The sequence below is a fragment of the Ovis canadensis genome, chromosome 21 (assembly GCF_042477335.2).
Source record: "Ovis canadensis isolate MfBH-ARS-UI-01 breed Bighorn chromosome 21, ARS-UI_OviCan_v2, whole genome shotgun sequence".
NCBI classification, from domain to species: domain Eukaryota; kingdom Metazoa; phylum Chordata; class Mammalia; order Artiodactyla; family Bovidae; genus Ovis; species Ovis canadensis.
In genome coordinates, this window is record NC_091265.1 from 44150343 (window position 1) to 44166613 (window position 16271).

General features: G+C 54.2%; 1 protein-coding gene across 1 annotated transcript; it reads right to left on the reverse strand.

Annotated features, from left to right (window-relative positions):
* Window positions 1–471: 471 nt before the first annotated feature.
* Window positions 472–15150, reverse strand: ROBO4 (roundabout guidance receptor 4). The gene is made up of 18 exons (XM_069566583.1): window positions 15015–15150; window positions 14107–14436; window positions 13744–13901; window positions 13450–13570; window positions 12808–12935; window positions 12486–12714; window positions 12125–12237; window positions 11260–11428; window positions 10933–11118; window positions 10758–10800; window positions 8234–8370; window positions 7849–8112; window positions 3678–3785; window positions 3358–3496; window positions 2979–3224; window positions 2492–2850; window positions 1273–1479; window positions 472–1121 (listed from the first exon to the last, which is right to left on the reverse strand). The coding sequence occupies exons 1-18, from the start codon at window positions 15076–15078 to the stop codon at window positions 1111–1113; spliced, it is 3012 nt and encodes a 1003-aa protein (XP_069422684.1). The 5' UTR covers window positions 15079–15150; the 3' UTR covers window positions 472–1110.
* Between the last annotated feature and the right edge of the window lie 1121 nt (window positions 15151–16271).

A 16271-nucleotide genomic window follows, 5' to 3' on the forward strand; every position in this document is an offset into this window, starting at 1 on the left:
GTGGATTCTGCCCCCGACCTTTCCCTCCAAGAGAGGAGGGTAAAGCCCTGCCTGCCTTCCGGTGGTTTTCTGGGGCTCAGGCTCTGCAGGTCCTGCTCCTCCTCCATTTTTCTGCTCTGTTCTTTGAAGGGTGTCCACCAGCCAACCATTACAGGTGGTTCCTACCTTTCGTGAAATGGAGCTACTTCGTACATTTTAAGAAACTATCTGGGACTGGTCTTGGGGGCTGGGATTGCTGAAAGCAGGAGTCATCTTCATGGGATGAGTTGCTAAGACCCGCAGAACCTGGAAACACCCTCATCCCTGCCTTTTCTGGATTCTGCTTAAAATCTGAAAGATGCAGGGAATTCTCCCCCTTGATAACAGAACAGAAAAAAAGAGTGACACCGGAGGGTCAGCGAATGCCTGATGCTCTTCTAACCCAGGTGCCCTCTGCAGGATACGGTGCTCCACGGAGTGATCTCACAGAACTCAACTCATCGCAGCTTTATAGTATCAAATTCCTCAGTGACAACAGTATCAGGAGGGTGCATTCGTCCCACTTCAGCTTCCTCCCTCGATTCATCTTGAACCCTTTGCCTTGGTGCCGAGGTCGGGCCTCACTGCCTCAATGGAGCCCCTCTTTATGTCCCTTCACAGTGTGGTTGGGACGAGACCAGGAATGGACCGGAAAAGGCTGAGAGGAGGCCCTGAGATGCTCCCTGCTCCACAGTCCTTTCCCGTGAGCCAGTGTTGTCCTCCGGGAAGACGTCTGGCTCCCCCACTTCCTGTGACCCAGGCACGGGTGGGGCGGGGAACACACAGGATTGAGGGCTGCCTCTCCGGCCAAAATGACCTGATTGTGGGCATGGACGGAGCGGAGGGAAAGGCAAGGGCTGCAAGCCAGGTGGAGATAACATTTTGCTCCTGGAGGCTGCAGGTCCGCTTTGTTCTTATTTTGTTTTGCTTTCATTTGTTCCCACAATCCGGGAGGGAGAACGCCAGAGGCCAGGCAAGGTGGACCCCCACAACTGCAGCGAAGCATAGGCCGAGACCCGCAGTCCATAGCCCCGGCCAGTGGCTGATGGGAGAGGAAGGTCTAGTTCTCATCTTGGCAGTTGGGCGGTCAGTTCAGGAGGAGTCTAGGAGAAGTTGAAGGAGGTGGAGTTATCCCCCGCTGCTTCTTATCGCTCCTTCCAGACCCCTCTTGACTCCCCTGAACCACGATAAACCCCCCCCCCCCACCTGCCCCCGGTCAAGATGGATCGCTGCATCAGCCAACGAGACACTTACCGCCAGCTTTGGGCACAGGAGAGCTGAGCTGGCTTTTCTGGGAAGAGATCCGAGATTCAGGCAGCCAGGGAGGCAGCCCCCTTCCCAGCCACTGGGTGGGATTTTTCTCAATGTCCTCCAACCAGTCTGACCTCCACTCCCACGGGGTCAGGGAAAGGGTGGAAGTCAGAGAGAGGTCGTCCCGAGGGGAGGGAGGTGACGAAGCGTCTGTTAGGGAGGGTAGAGATTTCTGTGGAGGGTTGGCCTTCACTCTTGGGGACTAGTTTAGGGCAGAAGATGTGGGGCTGCTTAAGGCATACACCTGACCCTAGGCAGAACCCAGTCCCACTCGGTGCATCACCCCAGTGCCACATCCCCAGGGTCCTCCGCCCTAGGGAGAGGAGGACGTTCATGGATTTCTTCGAGAGAACAGCTTGAACTCTCTTCTCCCAACTCGGCCCTGGCTTTCTGTCCTAGGTAGTTCCTGCTATCCTGTTTGCCACAATCCTGACTGCTTTTTTAGGGGGAAGAATGTAGAGTTAGGGTTTGAAAGCTAGGTCTAGGGGATATATGTCCGAGGAAGGGAACACTGAAGGGGCCGGGGGAGTCCTCACTACCTGCCGTTGACTCGGGAACGATGGTCCTGACCTGCTAGACAAACGAAACAGGGAGCCCAGCATCACCTCACCCGGCCATAGATGGGAGAGGAGGACGGCTTTGACAGCTCAGCGGGATGTAAGAGACAGAACAGTACTTCCCACAGTGGGCGAATCTGTCACTGGGCTGGGGAGGGCAACCTCTCCTGCACCCCACATTTGGTAAGAGGAAGGTCCTAGAGGTAGCAGAATGGACCATACAATTGGCTGCCTCCGGGCCTTGTTTTTTGTTTTAAATTATTTATTTGATTGTGTTGGGATGCTGGATCTAGTTCCCTGACCTGGTTCTGAACCCGGAACCCCTGCACAGGGATTATGGAGTCTTAGCCACTGGACCACCAAGGAAAGTCCCTGCCTCTGGGCTTTTAACTTGCACAGTTTATCCTTGTTCTGGGTGATCCTGGGCAAGTTAATAAACCTATGGGACTTATAGTTCCCTCATTTGGAAAAGAATGATAAAGAATATTCCTCAGAGAGCTGCTGCAAGTGCTGAATATATGGAAGGCACTTGGCCTGGGGGCTGGGTCATAGTGACGATGGTGAGGATACTTCGACTCTTTGTCAAGGACAGTGATCTCACGTACCCGTGAAGACGCAGTCTGCTTCCCTCGGCTCCAGACCAAAGCCAAAGCTGTCTGCAGCCACGGCCAGGGCCCGGGCGAAGTGGGCATCAGCCAGGAAGGAGCCATCGGAGGAGCTGACCAGGCTGGCTCTGGCGCTGGGGCCGTTGTCCTCTGAGGCTGAGCCCCAGCCGTTGGCCAAGGAGCCCTCGCTGGGGGTGGGTGTGAGGCAGGGCCGAGGTGGGCACAGCAAGCCCCTCACCTCGGACCCCACCCCTCCTCCAGGCCTGCCCATGTCCGCTAGGTCTGAGGCCGTGGGGACGCTGATGTAGCCATAGGTGATGGGAGGGGAAGGCGCCCTTGGCATCGGAGAGACACTGTTCCTAGGGAGAGGTCAAAGGGGAGATGGCATGCTGTTGGGCAGGGGCAGAAACAGTCCAGTGAGGAAGATGGAAGGCACACTCCTGTCTCCAGCTTATCTGTATCCTCTGGCTTCCCTCCGGCCACTCACCTGGGGGTCTCCTCACCCTCACTGAGCTCCAGGCACAGGGCCACCTCCTCAGGGGTCAGCACACTGTCCTGATCCTCCCCCAGGGAGGACAGCGACGAGCTGGACAGGCGGCTGGATGCTGGGCTGGGGCCAGAGAGGGAAGAGGGCTGGGGGCTGGAGAGGTGGAGGGTACTGGAGGGAATGAGGGCGGGGACGGGGGCTGCTGGCGGTGGAGGGGAGGTGGGGGCTGGGGGCTCCACCGAGTGCCTGTTTGGGGTAACACAGCAGGATGGTTAGTGCAGTTCTTCTGGTCCCTGCCGCCCCTCCTGCAGCCCCGCTCAGCAAACGCCTCCCACATCCCCAGTGCCCCTCCCTGCTTCCTGACCCCAGGCCCTCTTACTGGGTCTGTTGACTCTGAGTGGGGGTTCCACGGGGAGCGAGGGGTACTGGGGGCAAAGGGCGAGTCATCAGCTCACTGGAGGAGCTGAGGAGCTGTGGTCCCAGCGCCCGCCAGGCCACCAGAGCACGGGGCACAGCTCCTGGGGAACAAGATCCTGGGCGTGAGATCGCAGAACCCTCACAGCCCCCAGGCCGCAGCTTGTCTGTCCCCACCCCGCACAGAGCCAGCCACCTCAGGGACAGGAGAAGCCAGATGGAGGGGCTGGTGGGCCCCACACCACGCCTCACTCCCTCATTTGCCTTCCAGGGCCCTCCACTCACCTGGGCTTTGGGAAAAGTTCTTGGAGCCTCTGTTGCCCAAGTCGCAGGCCCAGAGCTCCGCAGGGTGGCTGGCCCGGAGCAGTGGGGAGCTGTTCGCCTGGTGCAACTCTGCAAAACAAAGAGTTGGGGGGCTGGTGGCCAATCCAGGTGGGCCTTTCAGATCCCAGCCATAGGCTCTGTCTTCAGCCTGATCATCCACTTAAGCTTTTCTCTGAATCCAGAAAGAAGAAGAGAATAATCTCCCTCCCTCCAGGCAGCTGTGATATAACAATGGAAGGAGCACTAGGCTTGGAGTTAAATCACCTGACTCAGCCTGGCTCGGCTGAATAGTAGCTGTGTGACCTCAGATAAATGCATCAACCTTCCTGAGCCTGTTTTGTTGGTAAGCAGCCACTTCAAAGGATGGTTTTACCAAGCAATTAAAAACAGATTGGAAAGTTGCTGGCATCTAATAGATAATTTTAAAAACAATGCTGGGGATTTCCTTGGTGGTCCAGTGGCTAAGACTCTGCACTCCCTATGCAGGGGGCCCGTGTTTGATCCCTGGTCAGGGAACTAGATCCCACATGCTGCAATTAACAGCTGGCTGCAACTATAACAAAAGATCCTACGTGTTGCAGCTAGGACCCGGTGCCAAAAAAACAAATAATTAAAAAAAAACAACCTCTCTACTGTGTACATGACAATTTCCTGATCTCTGTACCCTCACATCGCTACCTCCTACTTTAATGAATTTTGAGTCTGTGAAGGCAAGTACTCTTTCTTTCCTTGGAGAGAATCTGTTCATTTCCACTTCTCACGTGGTATATATTTCACATGGCTCTGGATAGTCTTGTCCTGATAAACCCAGTGTCTCTCACTTGGAGAGATGAGTTGAGCTCTCAAGTTGAGTTAAATAAGGAAGACAAAAGATGGGAGCCCCAGACCAGCCAGGTATGACGGGAGAGAGTCAGCTAACGGGAAGAGGAACTTTAGAGTAGGGCAATGTGTTGTTCTCACCCAGGTGGGCAATGCCTTGCCTGTGGATATTCAATATGTGTTGAGTGAATGAGTGAATGGATGGATGATATTAGAGATGCAGGTGTAAACACAAGGTGAGAAGAATCATGTATGAGATGGCAGCTACCATCCGGCCCACGTGGCCACTTAGGAGACAGGGCTCTGAGTAAATCGTGGCAGTACAATAGCCCTGGCAGTGTGCACAGACTTCATTAGGCCAAAACCAAAATGGGTCTAAGTTTAAGCCAGAAGAGAAACAGAGTGATAAAAGGAAGGGATTTCCTCAAGACCTGGACTAGGAGAACATCAATCAAAGAAGAAAAGAAATAGCCTTATGATCAAAAGCCCAAAGCCCAGTTAGGAAAGGGGAGCAGAGACCAGGCAGGACTCCCGACACAGAGCTGTCAGTCTAATATAAAAGATGTGGGGGCCAGGATGGGCAGGTTCAGAGTGGGACAAAGCATTCATCAAGGATCCATCTGGGCCCTAGAAACCCATGTACAGTGGCCGGACCTTCTAAGCCACTGGATGAAAACTCACACAATGGCTAGACTTCCTCCACCAGAGTTTCCTTTTGCACTTTGGCTGGTTTAGCTTTTACTCATTTCCTTTGATTGTTGTATGACCCAGGGAGCCCTGGAGGCCAGCTTTGAGTGCTCCAACCCCACTCTCACCCGCTTTGTCTTGTCTTGGGCCTGGCTTCTTGCCTAAGCTCAGAAGTGGGGGCACATGCTGTTGGTGTTGATTTGTGTGGAAGGTGAAGGGAAAAGGCTGTATTTATCCCAGCTCATTTTATTTCTTCTAAAGGATTTTTGGAACCCCCCTCAAAGAAAAAAAAAGGCACACACACACACACACACACACACACACACAAACCCTGATTTCCACCTTGCTTGGAATTACTTGAATTTAGTGGCAAAATTATTTGAATTAAACTGTTATCAAAGTGAGGTGGAATCTTGTTGGGTATACCTGAATTGTGATAGATATTTGTTTGAGTGAATTATTTAACGGGGATATTCAATATATGTATTGGCAAAGTGAACTAAGAATCTGACATAATGGATGAGACAGCTGTTGTCAGACTATTAGCACAGAGGTAAAAAAATCCAACGAGGCTCAGATAATAAGGAAAAGGAATAAGCAGCTCAAGGAGGGGCACCGAGAGAGGCTGCCAGTGTTCGAAAACAAAGAATCAGCAGACTTTTGGACTAGATGATAGCAGTAGGGGAGCTCAGTGCCTCTGGATGAGATATTTTCCCCCCACTATCAGGCTGTACTGCGTAGCCTGTGAGGTCTTAGCTTCCTAACCAGGGACTGAACCTGTGACCCCTGCAGTGGAAGTGCAGAGTCTTAACTGCTGGACCACAAGGGAAGTCCCTCTGGATGAGACCTTGTGGTTGTTGCTGTTGCCCACCAGCCCAAGGGAGTTACTATGCTGACCCCATCCTGGAGCAGTGATGGTGTGGAGCCAGATGACGGAGAAAACGGGTGTGATGAGGACTTAAATCTCTAAGTGAGATTAGGAAACTTCGTCTCAGAATGGGAACCTTTCTTAACAACTGACCGTAGGAAGTTGCTCCTCTTTTTGGGCTAGCATTAATGTTTTCAAGTGGGACATACATTACATTCAAATCAGTGTGGTTATCCATGAAAAAACTACTTTAAAAATGAGATTTATGCAACCTCTTTTTAGCTGGTATTTCATGATCACAGAAGATTCTAATGCAATAGCTCTGAGGCAAAGCTGGAAAGGATGCCAGCTTTGCTAATATTTAGAGTCATAAAATTCTGGATATTGGCCAAGTCCTTAATTACTCTAAATCCATCTTTATCTTGATAAAAGTTGGATTATATCCACTTAACAAAACTGGCTGCTGAATGTTTATAAATCTTACTAATCAGTACAGGAGGCAGAGAGTGAAGTCAATGTTCAGAAATGGAGAAATAGAGTCAGAGAGAGAACAGTTTCCCCAGGGGTGCTCCCAGAGAGATTCAAAGTAACTTTTGGAAGCAGATGATTCTGGTTTCAAATTTGAGAGCTGCAGCTTATGGACGTAGGGTTTTAAACAAGCTGCCCCATTCTGATCCTCTTTCCTTATCTGTAAAATTAGAGAAATAACACCTTGCCAATGTGTTGTGAGGATTCAATAAGGTAACAAATATGAGTAAGGCACCTAACATAGAGTAGTTGCTGAAGAAATAGAGACTATACTTATTTCTCTTTGGAAAGTCAAAGCAGATAGCCGGAAGCCAGGAGAGAAATCTGGACAGAAAGGAAATGCTCATTCTCTGGGACGCGAGCTGGGAGTCGGTACTGGGGCAAGACCCATACATCGTGCATAGCACATATGTACATATTACATAGTACAGAGGTCATGCAAGCCTGAGGTTTCGTGCTAGCACTAGCCACACTCCTCCAGGTTCTAGAATTACTCGTGTGCTGGTCAGGCACGTTCATTAGACTTGGAGCTGGTAGAGAGCAAGGATTCTGTTTAGTATCACTGTGTTCCCCCATCCCCTATCCCACCCCTGTTGCTGCTGCTGCTGCTAAGTCGCTTCAGTCGTGTCCAACTCTGTGTGACCCCAGGGACGGCAGCCCACCAGGCTCCCCCGTCCCTGGGATTCTCCAGGCAAGAACACTGGAGTGGGTTGCCATTTCCTGCTCCATCCCACCCCTAGTGGTGCTTATTCAGTATTTGCTGAACTGAGCTGACTGCAGAAACAGGGCTCAGTGCTGGTGTGCAAAACCCAAGCAAGAGCCCCATGTAAAGAAAGTCTGAGGCCTAGAGCTTCCCTGGGTAGTCCAGTTGTTAAGAATCTGTTGGCAATGCAGGGGCCATGGGTTCGATCCCTGGTCGGGGAGGTAGGATCCCACATGCCTGGTAGCAACCAAGCCTACTGGCCGCAACTACTGAAACTTCCACAAAAAGAGAGAGAGTCCGTGCACAGCAACAAAGATGATGCATGAATTAAAGAAGATCCTGCGTGGCTCAACAAAGACCCAAAGAAAGAAAGAAAGAAAAACTGAGGCCAGCATACTCCTGTCTGGGTGCACGGTAATAGGTGCCTATTAGGACAGACTGTGGGTAGAGGGCAGCCCAAGATTAGCACTGAGGCTCCTATCCCCCATACACCCAGATTCAGGCTGCGTGCATCCTCCCATCCTTACCCTGCTTCTTTCTGGCCTTCCAGGCCTCTGCAGGGGCCAGAGACAAGCGTGGGGAAGAGAGGCCCCGGCGGCCACAGAGGCTGTCCGAACTGGGCCAGGGGCTGGAGAGCTGAGCCAGCTGGGGTGTGAGCCGCCTGGCAGCTGGGGCCTGGGGGCTTGGCCGGGCTGGGGGGCTGGAAGGCCCCTCGGCGATGAGGGAGCCATAGAAAGTGCTGGTGTCAGGAAGCAGGGGCACCCCAGGGCTTCGGGGATCCCAGGAGATCACTGAGGTAAAAAATGACAGGAGGGATTATGGTGAATGCAGCCCACCCACGCCCCCCTTTCTCCAGCACCCGGCTCAGCTGCTAGGCCCCCTAAGCCCACCCCTGGGGGAGGGCATGCTCACAAGAGCGGCGACCGTCTAGCGGGTCCCGGGGGTCCACTCCCAGCCGACTGCTGAGGCTGCTGCTGCTGCTGAGGTCTCGAGAGCCGGAGGTGGAGCGCCACGTGTCCGCTAGCCAGGGGGAGTCGCTGTGATCCATCCTGGACAATGGGGGGCGGGGTAGAGAAGCAGGTGGAGGGAAAACGTGATAGGTCAAGACCTGAGCTCAGCAGGTAGCAGAAAGGGTAGAGTAGACGGCGGTACCAGCTTTATTCTCACTGCTTTTCAGACCCCCACAGACTCCTTAAGATCTCTGATCTGCTGTCCCAAACGCAGCGACCCTTTCTTATCCTGAGATCAGAGGACGTCCAAGTTGCCCCAGAGCTGGGAGGTATCACAGACAGATGGCTGTGTGCTGAGACAGAAAGAGTACACATCGGGAGCCAGATCTGGTGCCGCCTAGCTGTGCAACCCGGGGCCAGCTCAGTCTATTAGCCTCTCTAAGCCCTGGTTCCTCCAACAGTAAGACCTTCCTCACAAGGCTGATGCTGTAAGCTGAGATGAAGAAGTGAGACATCACTCAGCCAGGAGTGCAGGAGTTTGCAACCTGAATATTGGCTCCTCTGTCTCTAGCCTGGTTCCCTTTGGATGGGGCGCCATGCCGGCAGGAATCAGACCAAAGCACTTCTCTGCCTAAAACCCTCAGTGGCTCCCCATGTACGAAGATGGAGCCCAGCTGCCTAGCGTGCCTAGGGCCCTCATTGGCCTAGCTTCCAGCTCCTCAGCTTTATCTTTTGCTCTGATCTATCCTATACCAGAGGCCCTAGCCCAACCAAAAGGCTTGTCTTTCCCTATAAATAGCAGGCTATTTCTTGCTATTCCCTTGGTCTTTCCTCTTTATTTCAGCTTTAACTTTTGTGTGTGTGTGTGTGTGTGTGTGTTTTAAATATAATTGCTTTACAGTGTTGTCTTAGTTACTGCTGTACAATGAAGTCAATCAGCCATATACTTACATATATCTTCTCCCTCTTGGACCTGCCTCCCACCCACCCCCATCCCACCCTCTAGATCACCAGAGAGCCCCGAGTTGAGTTCCCTGTGCTTTATAGCAGCTTCCCACCAGCTCGCTATTTTATACCTGCAGTCAGGGGAAATGTGAAAGTTCCCCACCCAGCCCCCTCCTTGTACTCATATGTGTTTCTGCACTCCCAGGTCGGGATTGCATTTATGCTAGTGTGCCTGTCTCGGCTAGACTGAGTGTTCTCCTGGCAGACAGCGACTCTTCTAAAGAAATGAATGAACAAGGTGATCAGAATGGAATCTCCCTTGAGGAAAAGGATGATGTTCCAGGGGAGACAGGGAAAGTTCAGGAAGGCTCAGACTAAGCCCAGGAAGTAGCTGGAAGAGAAAAACCAGGGAGCACAGAACAACACAGGAACACAGTATCAGCCGGCACAGAACCTTGCTCTGGGCTGAGAGACTGACAGCAAAAGGGGAGCCTGAGAGCTGGCCCTTAATAGGCGCTTGATGCACTCCTGCTGAAAGATGCAGATGTGGAATGTGAAATCTCTCAGATGAACTCTAATGAGATAAAGAGCAGAAGGTGGGCAGAGGTGAAGTGGTTTAGTGCAAAACTCAGCCAATAGGAGAAAACAAAGGATGTTTTGTTTCTTAGCGTCTTGTCTCGTAACTGGAGACTTGCTCTGGCAGCCAAATGCGCTCAGAGCAGATGGATGGATACCTGCAGGCGGGCTGCGTTATTGAGAACAAGGAGTAAGAAGTTTCACATAGGGACAGAGTGCCCTCTGCTGGAACTGTGGGTGGATTAGTGTGAAAGAAAGATGCCTCAATGGGGGTAGGTGATTGCTGAACTCAAAGGTACCGCTAGGTCTAGGTCGATGCCGAATGTACAGAGAGAATTAGAAATCAGACTGGTCCTCCCGTGCTAGTTCTTCTCCATCCAGCAGGAGAGTGCAGTAAGTATTAATGAGCGCTCAGTAACAAGAGCACCAGATTAGGGGTTCAGAAGGCAGGTACTGGCCATGTAACCTTGTCTGGGTGGGGCCACTCACCTGTCAGATGGTGTGATAGTGACATTAATGAAAGAGAAATTAATTCTCACTTGAAGTTCAGGGGAGATTCAGGTGTTAGGATGACAAATTGCCTGGCAGTAGGGGAGACAAGGCTTCCCAGGTGGTGTTAGTGGTAGAGAACCCGCCTGCCAATGCAGGAGATGTAAGAATCGTGGGTTCAGTCCCTGGGCTGGGAAGGTCCCCTGGAGGAGGGCCGGGCAACCCACTCCAGTATTCTTGCCTGGAGAATCCCACGGACAGAGGTGCCTGGAGGGCTACAGTCCATGGAGTTGCAAAGAAGTGCCTGGTGGGCTTCAGTACATGGAATCACAAAGAAGTGCCTGGTGGGCTACAGTCCATGGAGTTGCAAGGAGTCAGACACAGCATGCAGGAGAGAGGAATGCTTCAACCAGTTCTCTGTCCCAGCTCCACTGTCCCTCGGCCCCTCCCTCATCTCTGCCCCTTTCCTGTCTCACCTGTGTTTTAAGATGGCATCTTCACTGGTGTACCTGTACAGACCTGGGAGAGGGCAGGAGGAAGGGTCAGCCCAGAGTCTCCAGCACCTGGCTAGAGGCCCAAAGCTCTGTTGCATTCTGGCAGGACCCAGGGAAGGCCAGCCAGTCCACCTGCGAGGGCGCTTCACCTGCTCACCTGGGCCCAGGCGCACCCCAGCTCGGCGCCGGCGGTGGATGCACACGGCAGTGCCCAGCAGCAGCAGCCACAGCACGACGCCCCCACTGGCAATGACCTCTGGCCGCTTCAAGGCTGCCCACAGCTGCTCCAGGGTCCATGGGCTATGCGCACTGGGTTGCTGGGCAGCTCGCTCCATGGCCTGCTCTGTAAGGGAATTCGAGCTCAGGATGAGGCAATGAAGGTGGGCAGACAAGGGGGGAGGAGCTGGCAGCATGAGCAGGGAGAGGGAATGGTGGAAAGGGGGCCGGGATGGGTCTGGGTGGGGCCAGAGGGCACTGTCCTCACCTAATAGGAGGCAGACAGGGCTGCTGGGCTGCCCAGCGCCTGCGCCAGTGACTGCAGCCACTTGCACGCAGTAGGAACCTGACATGTGCGTGGCAATCTCCAGCTGGGTCTGCTCACCCACCACGGTCCAGTTGGCCGGGGGCAATGAGGTGTTGCCCAGGCTCCAGACCTGAAACACAAACGGAGATGAGCTTGCCCCCCTCCAAAACCATCACAGCAGTTAAGCCCCTTCATCTGCAGATCAGATTCTGGGTATGTGGCCACCCTGTCCTGGCGTTCACCTGGAAACACCCCCACATGCACCCACCCTTCCTATTTCCTTCTCCCCTACAAAGTGGGTGAGACTTCTCTCTAGACTGACAGAAGAGGGACAAAAGCAGTCTTCCGAAGTAGGTGTTAGACCAGTGGTTCACACAGATCAGTGTGATTTAGGATCACTTGGAAGGTTTGTTAAAATCCAGATTGCCAGACTCATCTCTGACATTCTGACCCACAAAGCCTGTCAACGGACCAAAGGATCTGCATTCTAACAAGTTCTCAGACAATGCTGATGTTGCTGGTCCAGAAATCACACTCTGGCACCACTGCCTTAGAAATGGAGAGCCAGTCACAGCCTGGTTTGGTCCCTGTTCTGTTTTCCCGCACTTATGACCCTAGCCTAACTTTCCATGTCTGTAGACCTGGGATAACAACCCAGGATGGGCTGTGAGATGAAATGAGGTCATGTGGGTAAGCGCTTGGCAGTGTCTGGCAAAGAGTAGAATCTGTACTCCACTGGGCAGGTGCCATTTCTTAGTGCCCAGAGCCAGGGAAGAGGGAAGTCTTGGCAATACTACGGAGGGGTGCGTTAGCTTGTGGGGGGTACCTGGTAGCCACGGATGATGCCGTTGTGGTTTTCAGCAGGTGGTGGGACCCAGCTCACAAGGATACTGCTGTTGCCAGGTTTTAGGGTCACCTCCTGGGGAGGGGCACTGGGCACTGAGGGGGAGGGAGACAAGCTGTAAGGAATGCTGAAGCAATCCTCGGGAATCTCTTTTAGAGAAAAGAGCAGGACTGGAGACATAAGGTCCGAGCTATACTGACAAGAACAAGAGCTTCTCTCAGCTCTGTTTTCAGAGCCAGGACAAGAGGGGGCCCAGGAGTGGAAGCCGCTATTCCTCTTCCTCCTGACTACAGAAAGGGGCTGGGGGGTATATCACTGGGTTCTGGAAGCATCTGTTCCTGACCTTGTTCAGGCAGCCTCAGGAGCAGCACGTTGCTGTCGGGGCCTTGAGCGCGGCCAGAGGACGGTCTCACTTTGAACTCGTAGTCTTGGCCCCAGTGGAGGCCCCCAAGCTCTGCGCTCTGCCAGCCAGCCAGCAGGGCCTCTGCCCACGGGGCTCCCTGGCCCCCAGGGGCGGCCTGGGTCCTGAACAGGGCCGTGTAGGACTGAGCAGGTGCAGCGGGGCCGCTCACCTGGGGAAGACGGAGGGTGGGGAGGACTCAGGGCTCTTGGGAGCAGCACTTTCCGGAGCTGTGACTGTTCCAGCCCTAGGTCCCAGGCCTCACCTTCCAGCTGAGCCATACAGCTGGCCCAGGCTTGGTGCCCTTCTTGGGGTCTGGGTTCAGCAGGGTCACGTTTTCCAGCTGAATGTGCACAGCCAGAAGCTCCAGGGGCTCCTTGTAGTCCTGGGGCTCTGGGAGCACACAGGTTGGGGATGGGCTCATAGGTCAGGGGGAAGAAATTAAAGAGTGGAGCATACCTCAGCCACAGAGGAGCCAGAACTCCCAGACTGCCCCCGTCATGAGCTCTCCAACGTCTATCCATCCTCAGATGGAGGATGATGATGATTTAGCAGCTCAGTCGTGTCCGACTCTTGCAACTCCATGGACTGTGGCCCACCGGGCTCCTCTGTCCACGGGATTCTCCAGGCAAGAACACTGGAGTGGGTTGCCATTCCCTTCTCCAGGAGATCTTCCCGACCCAGGGATCAAACCTGGGTCTCCTGCACTGCAGGGAGATTCTTTACCAACTGAGGGTAAAGGAAGCCCTCGGATGGAGGAACCGCCCCTAAATGAGGTCCCCACCACTCTGATCCTGATCCTGGGTCAAACCCCCACATCCCCTAACCCCAGCCCAAACCAGAGGGCACCACGCTAACTGGTGCCCCCCACCTTGGCCCTGGCCTTTGCCGACCGCCCTCCCCTTACCCTGGATGGACACCCTGGCCACCCGGCTCTGCCGTCGTCCTGCACTGTTGGTGGCCACACACATGTAGGTCCCCGCGTCACTCTTCTCTGCTCTTGCCATCAGCAGGGAGCCTTGGGACACCTGTCAGGACCAGGTGTCTTGTGAAGTCTCCCACATGGGAAGGCCTAAGGCCTCACAGCTGCCCCTTCCTCAAATACTGCAGGAGACATGGGGCTGGGGGGTTGGGGTCAGGCCCTCAGGTGTGCGCAGCTGTGGCCCGGACAGGGTGAGGTTTGGGAGGGGGCTACACTCACCGAGTGCCGCCCTGGCTGCAGGGCCAGGGGTTTCTCATCCTTCCACCATGAGACAGTGGGCTCTGGGTGGCCCCAGGGTGGCTCGCACTGCAGAAGCACCTGCTCGCCCACTGCAGCCACTGTGTCCCGAGGCTGGACCTGGAAATCCTCCTGGAGGACTGTGAGGAGGACAGAGGGCTGGCACGCAGCAGGCCCCAGCCCTTCCATCCAGGCCCCACCTTGGCACTGCCAACCTGCTCTGTATAACCTACCCTTGGGCTCTGCCTTGTGCTGAACTCTTCAGAACCCCACCTCCCAGGTCTCCCAGCAAGGACCGCCCCGTACCCAGCCCTCCCCTCCCAAGTCTCCCCACCCAGGCCTCACCAGCCATGGACAGCCGTGCGCCCCGGCTCACTGCCGTGCCCAGCCGGTTGCTGGCCTCACAGGTGTAGACTCCCAGGCCCGTGGATCGGGTGCGGTCATCGTGGGCACGTCCCCGGGGAGGGGGCCGCAGAAGCAGGAGGGTTCCGTCCGGGAGGAGGTGGTGAACGTCTGGGGGCACCATGCTCAGGGGGTGCCCGTCCAGCAGCCAGCGGATGGTGGGAGGCGGCTGACCTGAGGCCCGGCAGCTCATCCTGGCCGGGTCGGGGCCCTGGAACAGCTGGTCCTCAGGATGGACTAGGATCTGGGGTGGGAAATCCTGGGCCATGCTTCCTGGGGAGAGAAAAGGAGGCGGGGCCCAGTCCGACTACCAGTAGGGCCCCCAAACCCCTGCATGTCTCATCTGCCTCCTCGTGTCTGAAAACGAGTTCCCAAATAACATACTGGGGACATGAGGGCGATCTGGTTGGCACATCTGTCACCCCAGGGTTGACTCGGCTGATCTGGCTGGCTAGGCTGGCGTCCCCTTCTTCCCTCACCACTCTGTGTGTGTCCCTCCCGAAGCTATGCTATCAGGCAAAGAGGACGACCGTCCGTGATAGAGAAGGACCGGTCTTCAGTCAAGAGTACAAGCTGTGCTCTGCTGCTAGCACCTCCAAACAAGCTCCTAGATAACATGCTGGGAGGGAGGCGAGAGGGCCAGTGTGCATGCGTGGCACGCAGTGAGGGCCTGTGGAGCTCTCAGTCTGTTTGTCTCTCTGTCTCACACTTAACAGCACCACCATCATCATCACCATTGTCTCTGCTACCCCCACCGCCAAAGGGAAACAGGCGTAAGGGCCTCCCCCGCCTCAGCCAGGACTTGGATCAAGGATGCGTGGCTAGGAGCGGGAAGGCCCAGCCGTACTCACCCGTGAGGAGCAGGAGAGGCAGGGCCCAGTGGACCCTGAGGAGGCACGCTCCTCCAGAGCCCATGGCTGCTCTCTGGGCTCTGAGCTCGTCCGCAGCACTTGGTCCTACTGCTCTGAGCTCATAGCGGCGGGGGAAGGAGGGGCGGGGCGGGCTGGTGGTGGTTGTTTGTGACCGAGACTCTGCCCCAGGAGGGAAGCAGCTTTGAGGAAACCGATGCTTCCTGCCCGGGCTTCAGGGCCTTGGAGAACTGGGAGGAGACCAGAGGAGACAGGCTCTATGACCTTGACCCGCATAACCTCTGACTCTAACCTCAAACCCTAGTCTGGGATTTCCTAGAGGTAATCCTAACTGTAACTCCAGCAGTTTTGATCCTTTAACTCCAAGCCTCTAGTGAACCATTCAATCCCAATCCCAATTCCTTTGTTTCCCGATTACTCCTCACCCCACTCCACTGCTCGAGTGGATTAGAAACCCAGCGCTGAGATCTCAGGGCATGGGCATTCTGAGGCTAAGGGTAGAGAAAAGCGACAAGGAAGAAAACGGTGTGGGGGGCAGTGTCTCATGTCCATTTCCCAGGGAGAGGTGGGGTGGTAAGCCAGAAGATAAGCAAGATAAGAGACTCTGGGACAGTCTGGGAGATGCCTACAGTTCACTCCTAGTCAGCCCAGAGACAGACAGATAAACTCCTGGGAGACCTTGGGCAAGTGACTTAACCCTTGAAAGTCAGTTTCCTTATTTGTAAAGAGGGAATAATAATAATAACAACAACAACAATAATAGTTCCTACCTTGAGAGATGAAATAAGAGAAGAGATGAAGCGTAAAATCAACCTAGTACAGTGCCTAATGCTTTGTAAGTGATCAGTAAAGCTTAGCCAGTACTGTGATTTATTTATTTTTATGCACACCCCATTACTGAAACTATTTGAGCATCCTTGGCTGGGATATTTTTTTAGGCCCTGGAAGGATAGCTAAAGTAAATGACCTTTAAGAGTTTTTCTCAGCCCTGGGACTTCCCTGGTGGTCCAGTGGTTAGGAATCCACCTTCCAATGCAGGGGGTGAGGGTTCGATCCCTGGTTCAGGAACTAAGGTCCCACATGCATGCAGCAAAAAAATAAAATAAAACATTTTCCCAGTCCTGAAATATTGTGTTTATAGCAGACAGACCTGTAGCTTCTGAGCCTACAATGTCAGCGCACACCCTGCTTCTCCCCACCCCCTCCCTAGAGATCCACTGCTCTCCCCTTTCAGAGCCC